Source organism: Tympanuchus pallidicinctus, unplaced genomic scaffold (genome assembly GCF_026119805.1).
Source record: "Tympanuchus pallidicinctus isolate F22 unplaced genomic scaffold, pur_lepc_1.0 scaffold16, whole genome shotgun sequence".
In the NCBI taxonomy this organism is placed as follows: domain Eukaryota; kingdom Metazoa; phylum Chordata; class Aves; order Galliformes; family Phasianidae; genus Tympanuchus; species Tympanuchus pallidicinctus.
This window is the reverse complement of record NW_026294679.1, coordinates 2,822,106-2,834,282: the sequence shown is the minus strand read 5'-3', so window position 1 is coordinate 2,834,282 and position 12,177 is coordinate 2,822,106. Positions and strand designations below refer to the sequence as shown.

The 12,177-nt window shown below is 41.8% G+C and overlaps 1 protein-coding gene across 2 annotated transcripts in view; it reads right to left on the bottom strand.

The window, feature by feature from the left end:
* Positions 1–12,177, bottom strand: part of ADAM12 (ADAM metallopeptidase domain 12) — a 167,678-nt gene that overhangs the window by 64,391 nt on the left and 91,110 nt on the right. For both annotated transcript variants that reach the window (XM_052676845.1, XM_052676847.1), the window contains exons 4-5: positions 10,120–10,198; positions 6,260–6,336 (exon numbers count right to left, since the gene is read on the bottom strand). In XM_052676845.1, the coding sequence (XP_052532805.1) occupies positions 6,260–6,336; positions 10,120–10,198 (156 nt within the window). The remainder of the gene's footprint in view (positions 1–6,259; positions 6,337–10,119; positions 10,199–12,177) is intronic.

Below are 12,177 nucleotides of genomic sequence, written 5' to 3'. Positions count from 1 at the left end.
TCACACTGTCTCAAGGCAAAAGAAATTAAAACATTAGTAACTAATTCAATAACTAATTTGTTATTAAGTGCTGCTTACCTTGCAAAGAATATCTCATTTAGGGAAATGTAATTTGATGGAATAAATCCTCTACTTAAATCAGCATTAAAAGCAAATAGGATATTTTTTTTCCCCTCTTAAAAAAGCAGGACAAAAAAAAAACCCAACAAAACAAAACCTAACGCAAGGCCAGTCGTATTTCATAAATCAACAGGCTTTAGGAAATCTCAAAATATAAATGGGATTTTTCTTTTCCAACTTGTCAGCAGAAGCAAAGTCCCAGCCAACATAAACCATCAATGCATACTTGTCTGAGAAATTGTGATGCTGAAGTAAAACTTGGCTAGGACAGCACTACATGAAACCGTGATAGATTATTCTGCTGCAGTGTTAGGAGAACGTTAAGTAAATCAATAAATCTGATATCCACGAATGCAATTAAACATTTGGTTTTAATGAAGCTCAGAGTTATACTCATTGCTAAACAATAATAATAAAAAGCCCTATTACCACTGGAATGTAGATGCTTTCAGCCTGTAAGAAATTAATTAGACTGGAGGGCTGTCGTGCTCCACACCACATACTGACATTGAGTCTGCCTCTGTCCACAGTGAAAGGCTATGCAGGACTCGTGTGCCATTCAGAAACCTACAGGTCCTTTACTTCATAATTAATACTTCAGCTTCAAAAGTAAATGGTCAGATCCCACTGCTGTGCCACAGAGTTCAATGAGTTTTAGCCACACAGATAACAGAAGCTGAGCCTTCTGGCCCCAGAATATTGTGCCGATGCCTGAGATGAGGTGTGGCAATGAAGAACTGCTGCATTCCTCAATGTGTGCGATACCAGAAAGTGATCTGTGAAGGGATAGGGCATTTTTGTTTGTTTTTCCTGTAAATCCTGCATTCCCAGGACTTCATCTAATGAGTTCCCAGGCACATAAGCAGGCAAACAAAGAAAAGGGGAAAAAAAAATGCAGTAGTGAATAAAAGCTTTCACTTTTACTCTGCTGTAATTAGTTGCAGACGAACACAATTGGGATAACTGAATGAAGTGGACTGCTCTTCTAATAGGTTAAGTAGTCTTTAGATATAATCCAAAAGGCTTGGCCATTTTGCTAGCTTTAAAAGACTGGGAAATACAGAGCATGGGAGCTGGACTCCAGAGACAGAAGACAGATACTTTCTTATAAACCAGTGCTCTGCAGGCAGCCTTGGCCAGGCAATTCACCTCTTTCTGTGCAGCAACCCAGCTGCAAACAGGGTAAATTTTAGTAACTGCACACAGTAATGATGTGCTGAGGAAGGGCATCACATGAGACTCCAGTAATACTGTTATACCGCACATTAGAATTCCTTTAAAATAGCAGGCCTGACCCACATCAACAAAGGCCAGCATCTCAAAGGGAGGTCATAGCAGCAGAATTACTGCTTTACATACTGCAGCAGTAGCAGAGGTTCCCCTGCTCAGATACGTTGTTAGTCAAATACATGTTTTATTCCAGCCTGTGCCTTTCATTAACCTGAAAATACATTCTAGAGCACAGTCAAAAATGTAGTCATACCCAGAGAATACTGTAGCATGCACTTAATGCTTCCTCCTCACAAGACAGAAATGCCAGAGTGAATGTATATTGGTCTGCAACTTCTGATGCCTGGAATTTAAGCAAGGAGATACTTGAATCAAGAGTGAAAATGCAATTCCATGTCCAACATTTGGGTGGTAAGAAACAGTAACTGCGTTGTCGGAAGTGTCACTTGTGTGCTTAGTGGGGAACGTGACCAGGCTGACGAGTGAAAGCAGAGAAAGGTGAAGGAGTAAAGAGAAGTTGGCATTAGTGCCTATTTAATGAACACATTGAACAGTATCGTGTAGTAAATACTATAGCAAAAAAAAAAGAAAGCTTGATTGAAAGTTGCACATCACATTAAGGTTTGTAAAACATTTCTTCAAGTCACAAAATGTATTACATTTCATTTTTAATAAATGCTTTTAGACGTGACAGGGGGGAGAAGGATTAGACTCAGCCTATTGGTGGGGATCATCTCTTATGGTTGTGCCAGTGATGCCTAGGGACATTAAAGTGTACCCAGGGACAACAGGCACACAACTGTCTCCTTCAGCTGTGTCTGGGATGCAGTGAGTTTGGCCAGCTCATCTGACAAGTAGATGGCTGTAGTACTGTCAGCCTCGTGCCACATAACCGTGTAACCCCATAAGGAATTACTGCCTACTGCAACCCTGCTCCCACCGCTATCACTGGGCGCAGTATCTTCCTGTTATGGACAATGACTGAATACTTCATACACACAAATGAGCTTATTACCTGGCAATTAGGGAGATCCTCAGGATTTTCAAGAGCATCTTGGTGTTTTAGAACAAAAAGGCTTCCCATGAGATTTGCATCCCTAAAGTACTAAGGCATTTGTGAAAGCCTCCCATCATGGAGGTCACAGCAGATGCTCCTGGTCCTGCATGTCTCCCTGCTAGCTCCTGCACTTCAGCACAGACCATAGAGGCTGTGCTCATCTTCAGGCTGCATTTTTGTGTATATACCAGCTTCTGCACTTGCAGAGAAAGTAACAGGGGAAAAAAAATAAGAAGAAATCACTCGACTGTATGCAGTTTTATCAGAGAAGAGTTGTGTGGTGGCTGCAGGCCAAAATTATTTGCTAAAACCTTGAAGAGCCTCTGAGCTAGATAAACAGAAGGGTATTTCCACAGGAGAGGAAGAAAACGACTGTGTTTGGTCAGATGTTCTCCTGCCCAGAAGCTCTGACAATCTAATTGGCTTTCTAGACAGAAGCACTGATTGCCCATTGTTCCCATTCAGCACACACATCTCCTTTCCAGCACTAAGCTCTTCCTCCTCTGGAGGACCCAGCAGGACACAGATTGGAGCACAGCCATCCTCTCCTCTAACCTGCATTTCAGGCTGCTGTTGGTGTCAATTCAACTATTTATGCCATGGTAATCTTACATAAAATGAGCCACTCAAATGTTATGTCTGAGAGGATGCAACATAGCTGCAGTATAGAAGTGTATGAATATAAGAACTGTGTCTGCCTCTCAGTTATCTTTATATTACTCTCCTCTACCTCCCTGAAAAATGCAAACTAGTCAAATGTGTCTCAGCCTGCAGATTTCACACTTCATTCTTTCTGCATCTGACGACTGGCAGATTAATCACAGCATATTTGTAAGCTAACAATCCTTCTCAGATGTGCAACCATACCCCATTAGCACTTAGTGGTCATATTTGATCAAGAGTAAGGTTCCTCCAGACCAGCACTCTGACTCAGGCTCTGGCCAACAGCAGATGCTTAGGGGTAAGATAGAAGAACATAAGAAGAACTTGACTGTTGTCCCAGCTCGACAGTGTAACTGTATGGGATGTCTCAGGGTTTGACAGGCCGAGAGGCTCCCTCTGCTCCACTCCCTGCGTTGCCTCATCATGCTTTGAATTTACTGACACTTTTGCCACTTGTGATCGTGAGTTTCAAAGCTTCAAGATGTGGTGAATTAAAACAAAACAAAAAAAAAAGTGCTTTCCTTTACTCTAAAACTTCGTTTGATGACTTCTAATTTTAAGGTTTCAGAGAATATTCAGTAATCGTCCCCACTCCAGCATGACATTCAGTCTAACTTCTTTTCCCCTTTTCCCCATCATCTCCTTTCAAAACTGACAAATCCTGTTCTATTTTTTGAATAAAAGCTGTTCCATACCTTTGATCATCATTTTTGCTCCTCTCTATATATCTTCTGGATATAATGCTTCCTTTTCTGAAATGGGGGTAAAGGAGGTAGGAACAAGAACTGCATGAAAATTCAAGCAGTAGGTGCACTACAGATTTATAAAAGTGGTAACGAAGAGTTTTGTTCTATCCCCTATTTCTGCCTTGGTAACGGTGATCCTGTTTTGCTTCTCTACCACAAAACACTCTGGTTTCATGCTATAATCTATCTGAAATCTGTCCTTTATGATTAGCTTCACGTCTTTTAATGAACTTGGAGGGAAAAGACACTGCTCCCACCCCTCCATGCCCGGAACACTGCCCAAGGTGTCTGTCCCGTGGGTGTGGAGGGATTTGGGTGCTTGGAGATGTTGGCGAGCCAACAGCTCACGCTTCCTTTCACTAGATGTGTTTCAGGCACTCTGACCACAGCCGTGTGAGGTAGGTAAGAATCATTAAATGAATTTCACAGATGGAGAGAACGAGACAGAGAGATACGTCCAATTCAGCCAGGAGCTGTCACAAAGCCAGAAACAGCCTCTCTTAGGAGAGCAGCATTTCCTGCCAACGCTGCTGCCGGTGGAAGGGCTGCCCCAGGGATGGTCCTCATGTGGCCTGAGCGACGGAGCAGTTCTCAACTCTTCTATTCCCCTGATGTTATTTCAGACTGGATCGCATGCAGTAAAACTATCCACCGACATTCTCGAGGGACACAGTGCTACTGTAATGGTGTGGTGAGGGAGGTGTATTATAACCTGCAGGCCTGGTTCTGAAAGATGCTCGGTGCTTCTGGAGCCTCAGCACGACCATTTGGGCTCTTTTTCCCAACCAGTTTTAATGAGGGCCCGGATGTTTCAAGAAGCTGGCAGTGCATTATGAAGCTGTACAACGAAACACCCCTGGCTCAAATCAAGCATAGATGATGACTAGAAGTTATTACTGTTGGCTACGGGCTGCCAAATGAGTTCTGTGGAATAACTCCACAGGCACCCTTATCACATGCTGTCATCACTCATGGACGCTGTCTTGAACAACCTCAGCATTGAATGCAGCAGTTACATGGGCATAGATGGCAAGATACGGCCACACTTCTGCTAGAGCAAAATTTTTGCCTGAAAAAGAAGCTGCTGCCCATTTCCCATGGAGAATGAAGCCTAATAAAGACTTGCACTTTGAGGGTTAATCTGCAGTAGTGCCAGATGAGAGAAAAATGTCACTGCTAGCATCTTGCCATTTCTGACTACCTAAAACTGGGAAAGGACTCAGCATGCTCAACATTTTTAAGAGGAGGATGAGCAAATTAGAGAAGAAGTAAAATGCATTCAGTATGGGGAAATCCTTTGTCCTGAACAGGATTTCTTTTTTTCCTAGACAGCTCTAGAACAAGAGAACAGCGCAGACCCTTTCCTGCAGAACGCACATGTTCCCTGTGGACCTTGCAGCAACCCAATCCATTCAGTGATGCAGTGCGTCACGCGCTGAGAACATGCACTTTATTTTTGCAGACCATGAGAACAACTGCTGAACATCAGCTAGCATGGTTCACGCAAAGGGTTTGTTAAAGCAAACCTGTGGAAGATGCCAGATACATACTGAAGCACCCTGAAAAATCCCTCTCTATGTGGAAATGAGCCACGGGAACCCAACACGCTGTAGAGAACAACAGGGAGAGCTGTCCTGGTGGCAAACTGCTCTGATCCTCTCCATTCCAGAGCTCCAGTATAATAGCTGTGCTAATACTACTACTGCACAAAATGCAAAGGGAAAAAGACTCCAGCTACTCCTGCTGTTTGTAGATAAATCAAACAAACCCAGAAAAAGGTTGAGACAGCTGGAAACCTGACAGGAAAACTAGGTTTTCCAGGGAGAACACTAGAGCCAATTTACAGTTAATTACAGTGATTTGGAACAGCTCTGTGAGTAAATACCAGCCTCTGATTGTCCAAGTAAGGAAGATAATTGTTTCCTGAACTGTGTCCATTGCGTATTTAAAATGTTGTCAGCTTGTTCCTTTCTCCAAATCAGAAGAGATTTTCTTTTCAGCAAGACCAATCTGCTACTTTTTTGTTAACAAGTAGCTACAGTCTGAACAGTGAGCATCATACCTGCCATCATCACGGTTTATTGAGTTCCACAGCCACTTCTACAGAGCAAACTCTCCTAGCAACTGAACTGCTGCCCAATGCACCAGTTGCAAAGCAGTCCTGCACTGCTGGTGAAATAGCTCTCACCAGCAGGGCTGGAGGGCCCTGAGGCACTGCCAGTCACAGAACACGCCAAGTACTTCACTGCTGCAAGACCCTCCATGCATTGCATGGACATCCCCAGCATTGCGTTTTCTATTCCATTTTTCTTCGGAGCAACAAGGTAGATGAGTTTACAGAAATCGTGGAACCATTTGAAAAGCAAGTATTGGTAAATCAGAACTTAGTGAGTATGAAGATGACTTATTAAAGAGCTGAAATGTTACTGAAACATTGGCTCACCTGAGTCCAGAGCAGGTACTCAGACTGACTGACGAACTGGGGTAGCCTCGTACATTTCCATGGTAATAGCAGTGACCCTGATTGCAAGAAAAGAGAAAATATTTTAGCATTCTTAAAAGTCTTGTTTTCTCAGGGTTTCCCACCTCCTTTGTACGAAAGCTATTTTCAGTTGCAGACTACAGCATTCAGAAGCCCACTGACAGGACCATTCCTTCTCCACTAAATATTCACAGCGTTGACTTAACACTCAAAGGTGATCCTCAGTTGAAACCTTGACTGTATTTAGATGATAGAGGATTGGGGTTATTTTTGTTTTTAAAGAAGACCAGCAGAGCTTAAATTTGCATGTCTGTGATAATCTTCTTTTCTTCTGATATTTAATATAAAGCTATAGTACAGAATACCTTACAAAGTTACTGACATACTTTCCCACTTGCTTTAAACCCACATGTTTGTCTTCAAGATCTTCTATGTCCATGTATGACCACAGGAGATACTTCTGTTCAAAGGCAGGTATAAAAAAGACAATCCCAAACACAGTTTGGGAACAAAAAAATAAAAAAGTAAGCGTAGGGGAAGGGAAACCGTTTGGAAAGGAAACCTTTTATTGAATTACCCAACCGACTGGCTGCACATTATTAAGAGCAACCACGACTAAGAGGTCTTCTATTTTGAGAGGCAAAAATCCAATTTCATTTTGCAGCTAGGTTATTGTATTTCCTTAATAATTCACTGCTTGCAAAAAGCACCCACAGCAGAGATACTTTCTCAGCATAGACGTATCTGTCTGGAATCAAGGTTAATTTTATTGTTGACTAAAGGTTATATTACACTGCCAATTATGTGACTGACTGGAAAGCAACAATTGTGCCACGTCCAGTGTTTCTCTTCTCATGGCTCCCTTGAATGCTACTTGGAAACCGAAAATACCGTTGTAAAAGGTTTCTTCCTTATTAGTGCAAAGGAAAGTTATCACTCGTGCTCCAACCTGACAGTCATCTCACTGTGCTTTTTATTGCTTCGTTCATCCACATCTATCTGGCTGCATCAATTAACCTTTTCAGCACTGGGGCATGGCTTTTACTTACAAAGCTTCACATAGATTTCTAAAGAATGTCTTGATTTGGTTATAGAAAGCATTGTCATAGAAAACATTAGGCAAGAGGGAATGATTCAGACAAAATCTTTCTGCAAATAAGGATATACCTTCAAAAATATTTGTTTAGAGCATTTGTGTTTCCAACACGAGCAACAGAACAGCACAACATCATGAGGCTTGTATTTAAAAAGCCAGGATAGCTTTTATTGGTGATCAAAATGACAGTAGCAGGGTAATGGTATTTTACTCTCCAGTATTTTTTTTTAATCATTGGTACTCATAAAGAGCTGGTAGCTTGTTAGCAAAGATAAAGCCACAATAAAAGGCAGGAAGTCATAGACTGAATTTTTGGGGCATGATTGCTTCAGTAACAATTGCTGTGGACACCAAGGCTTTCAGCATAAGTAAGCTATATCACTATTTCAATATTAGACTCATCTAGCTGATAAGAGTGAGGAAATAGGAGCCCTCTGAACAAATACTGACTCATGCAGTATCCCTGACGTGCGAAAACAAACACAAAGTCACTTTATTTGTGTCACTTAAACCAAGTCTAAGGCAGAGCTCTTAGGAAACCAGCCACTGCTGTCAAGCAAAGCACTCAGCAAAATCTGAAGGCTGAGCTGATATCTCGACCCATGCAGACTACAGCTGCAGTGCAGCTAGTTGCCTTTATCAAAGAGTGAATTATGACAAAATTCCTGATTTTTCCCCTCTCTGCACACAACCTGCTATTTTATTAAATTTGAGCTTCTTGTGGCCCATTTCACAGCTTCTCCAAGACCCACATGCTACACTCAAAGTTCCTTTCAGTTCCATACTGAAAATGTAAACTTAACAGAGCATGTCCTGCAATTGGACTGGTAGAAAATTGATTTCTAGTTCAGTAACTCCACCAAACTGCAAGAGGTTGCTTTTTTTCTCCACTCCTGCCAAAAACCCTTTATTCCTGTACCCTAGTATATGAAACGGATGACTCTCTAAAAACAAATAGTAACCACAGCTGATTTGTCACACTTGAATCAGTATTCTATCCTTGCTTGACATCATTTCATAGCAACTAGTTTTTGACAACTGCCATTTTTTTCCCCAAGTGCTATGCAGCAGAACAAGCTGGGCTCCAGCACATGTGCCAGGGAAATCCCCAGGCTGCCTTGGTTTAACCTTCCAGCACAATCTGACTAAGCAACTTTCATTAGGAAATTGTATTTGGTTTCAACTACAGACTATTATAGAATCATAGAATGGCCTTGATTGAAAAGGACCACAATGCTCATCCAGTTCCAAGCCCCTGCTGTGTGCAGAGTCACCAACCAGCAGCCCAGGCTGCCCAGAACCACATCCAGCCTGGCCTTGAATGCCTGCAGGGATGGGGCATCCACAGCCTCCTTGGGCAGCCTATTCTGATATATATATGTATGTATATACTGTATCTGCCCACAACAATAAAATCTGAGGCTTATCTCTTTAAAATCATATTGCAGTACTGAGTGGAAAATTATTTCTCTATTCCTCTTGAAATAAAACAAAACAAAACATCCTTTAGGCAGCAAAAAGAAACACTAGTGTTATTCATTACTTACTGCCCTTTCCAAAACAGAAGGTTTTTAGGCCGCTTTTTTTGTTGTTGTTGTTTGTTTGTTTGGAAGAGAAAGCCTAGCTATCATTAGCTACACTCATGCTCATGTTAATGTTTGCTACTCTGATCATGTGCTGTGTGCTTTTTACTTCCTTAGAAAATCTGTGCAGCTTTTCTCTTCCTAAAACAAATGACTTTACTGCTGAGCAGATCTGGAAGCAGATACGAGCATCCAGCAAACAGGAAAGCTTTCACAGTGATTGCTTTACTTGGGAGGTCTGGGCGGTAACGAAGATGCTTCTTCAGAAGTAAAATGTAATGCACAGAAATAATGCCTTTCACTGACACCAGCAAAGCCCATTATGGATGGGAACAGAAAGCACAATGCTTCTTCCAGCAATGTCAATAAATAACATCACATAACAAATACTTTACAGGAGCTGGGATTACTCAGGCAGATAAAAGATAAACTTCATAATTAAAATCACTTGCTGCATTGCTTCTAATCAAGGCGTTGATATTGCTTAGAGGACAAAAACTTTACTGGCTTAAAGCGCCTTGTATTTATTAAAAAAAAGCAGTTTAAATTATTCATGATAAAAAGCATTTTGTGCTGACTTTAACCAGGAGCAGATTAGCCATACACACACAGAGATATAAGTATATCCACAACAGCTGCATGATCTGGATTCAAAAACAAACCCAACTCACCCCCCTACACCCAAACCCAGCTTTGGATTCCAGTGCAGAAACCCACCCAGGCCTTTGAACCCATTGGTGGCAGCTTCTGCATGACAGCAATCATACAGTGCATCCTCACTGCCAGAACCCAAGGCCTTTTCTCCTTAACACCACAGCAATGGCTGCCTTATTTCAAAGTCTTAATGGCTATACTTCCAAGCAGCTGAGTAAATCTTACAGATTGGGAAGGGGGGGGAATAAGAATAAAATTTGTTAAAAAAAAAAAAAAAAAAAAAATCACATGGTTAAAACCCCACAGTTTCCCTTTGAAGTCACACTCTGAAAATTCATGCGCAGGATCACAGCAGTCAAAAAGGTACTGAAGGCAACAAGAAGAAAAGATCACTCGTGTTGCTGTTTCATCCCGCGGCTCAGATCCCAGCAGAGAGCACTTTGAGCTTTAACGATGAAGCATCATCCAGCCACGCAGCGCAGCCTTACCGTGTAATTGCGTGCGAGAACCACATCAGTACCATCCTTCAAATAATGTGTTTCTGTGAAGCTGCTGGCTAACAGGCCCCTGGAAAAAAAAGACAACAGAGCACACCAGTCACATTAAGGCCACGTCACCTTGACTCTGTCCTTTAGTGGTTCCATTGGAGAAAGCAACCAAAGGAGAACATTAATGATGCAGTGACTACCAGGGTGTGCGTGCAATAGGAGAAAATATAGCTCTGTAGTGAAAGCTGCAGTGCATGAGCACTTCCTTTGTTAATTGTGGAAAGCATACAGGTTTCCAAACTGCCTTCTCTTCCAAATGAGGTCTGAGTGCAGCTCATCTCGGTATTGCATCATTCGTATGATTTTTACCGTATTTCACTTTAAATCTGTAATCTAGAGATGGGAGTATTGTTAAGAAGTGGTAGGTTTTGGAAAAAGAAAATGTTTTCCTACATTACTATACTACATAAAGTAATCATTCACTACCAGAACCCAAAGACTTGGTTAGCGCTCAGTAAACGAAACAAGCTTCCACTGACAGTCAGGGAAGAACACTACAGAAGTCAGAGCGCTGGATTTATTGTCATCATCTGAAAAGGATATTCATGAACGGAAATGTAACAACTTGAAATAATGTCTCAGCAGATGATGAAAGACCACGTCTGTGATGAGACATCCGTGCTTCCCCTCTGCCTTTGACAATGCTATCAAGAATATTGACTTGCAGTGACTGTTTTTCAGAAACACCCAGAAAAGAGCATGCATGCGACAACTATGGAAAGATCTTTTTTGTAAGAAACACGTGGAACAGGGAAAGCAGCCTCTGCCTTTGTAACAGTCCTGCTATTGATCTGTTTTTCAATTCTTTACCTAAAGAGCATTTTTAACAAGGCCAGAAGGAAGAATATGTATGCATGTTGACTCTCAGGAGAGGGCTTAGGCTACGACACTCCAGTTTTGACAAACATCCTATTGAAATGCAAAAGCACAATATAGAAGAAACCAAAACTAAGTGTCCTGAGAGACACTCAAAGTCAGAGATGGATGGGGCTGTGAGCACCTGATGGAGCTGTAGGTGTCCCTGTTCGCTGCAGGATGTTGGACCAGATGGCCTTTAAAGGTCCCTTCCAACTCAAATGTTCTATGGCTCTAAATGCCACCACCACCTGTAAAGGACTCAAGAGACTTTTAGTAGTCTGAAAAAAAGTCTGAAAAGTAGTCCAAAAAGTTCTGTTCCATTCCAAATACATTTCTCCTTCGCAATGGTTATTTGAACAAATGAGACGCCTTTAAAGTTGAAACCTGGTTAACGTTGCACACATTCATCTATTTTTTGTGAACTCACGCAGAGTGTTGCTGCATATTTCTTGTACTATGTATAAACTTTACAACTAAAACATGAATATTTAATTTTCATTGTTCTAATGACTTATCTGCATTATGTTAATATACAACAGCTCAGTCAAAATCAGGACCTTCAGGATCTGGTTTTGCTAGGAACTGTATTAGCACTCATTAGAGAGCTAACTGCTTGAAAAGCTCGTATCTTAAAGTATGAGGGGAAAACAAAAAGGTGAATTAAACATGACGGAGAGACAGAAATAAATATCAGCATAAAAGCATGAAGATAGCAAAGCTTAACGCACACAGTAAGCACTCAAGCACAGATTCTCTATTCAGAGTTTTCAGCTTGGGGGAAACATCAGAATATTCATGTGTAATAAATGTTACAACGCCGCAGCGTTAGGTGGGTCGTACAGGAACTGCTCAGGATCTCAGCCAACCCCAGCACCCACAGCAGGATTTGGTTGCCTAACCGAGCACCCAGCACCACTTCAGATGCTCTGTACATTTCACCAAGTAGCCCAGGACACCTCAGCCAAGCTGTTCCAGATGGCACTTGGCACCCACGCTTATCTCAGCCCTCGTGCCTGCTGCCTCTGGATGGCCTGCCTGAAATGAAGTGTGCTCTATCTACATTTTCTACCGCCATTCTCATTATCATAAAGAGCAGCTGCTTTCTTAATTATCATTATTATTTATATAACACCACTACAG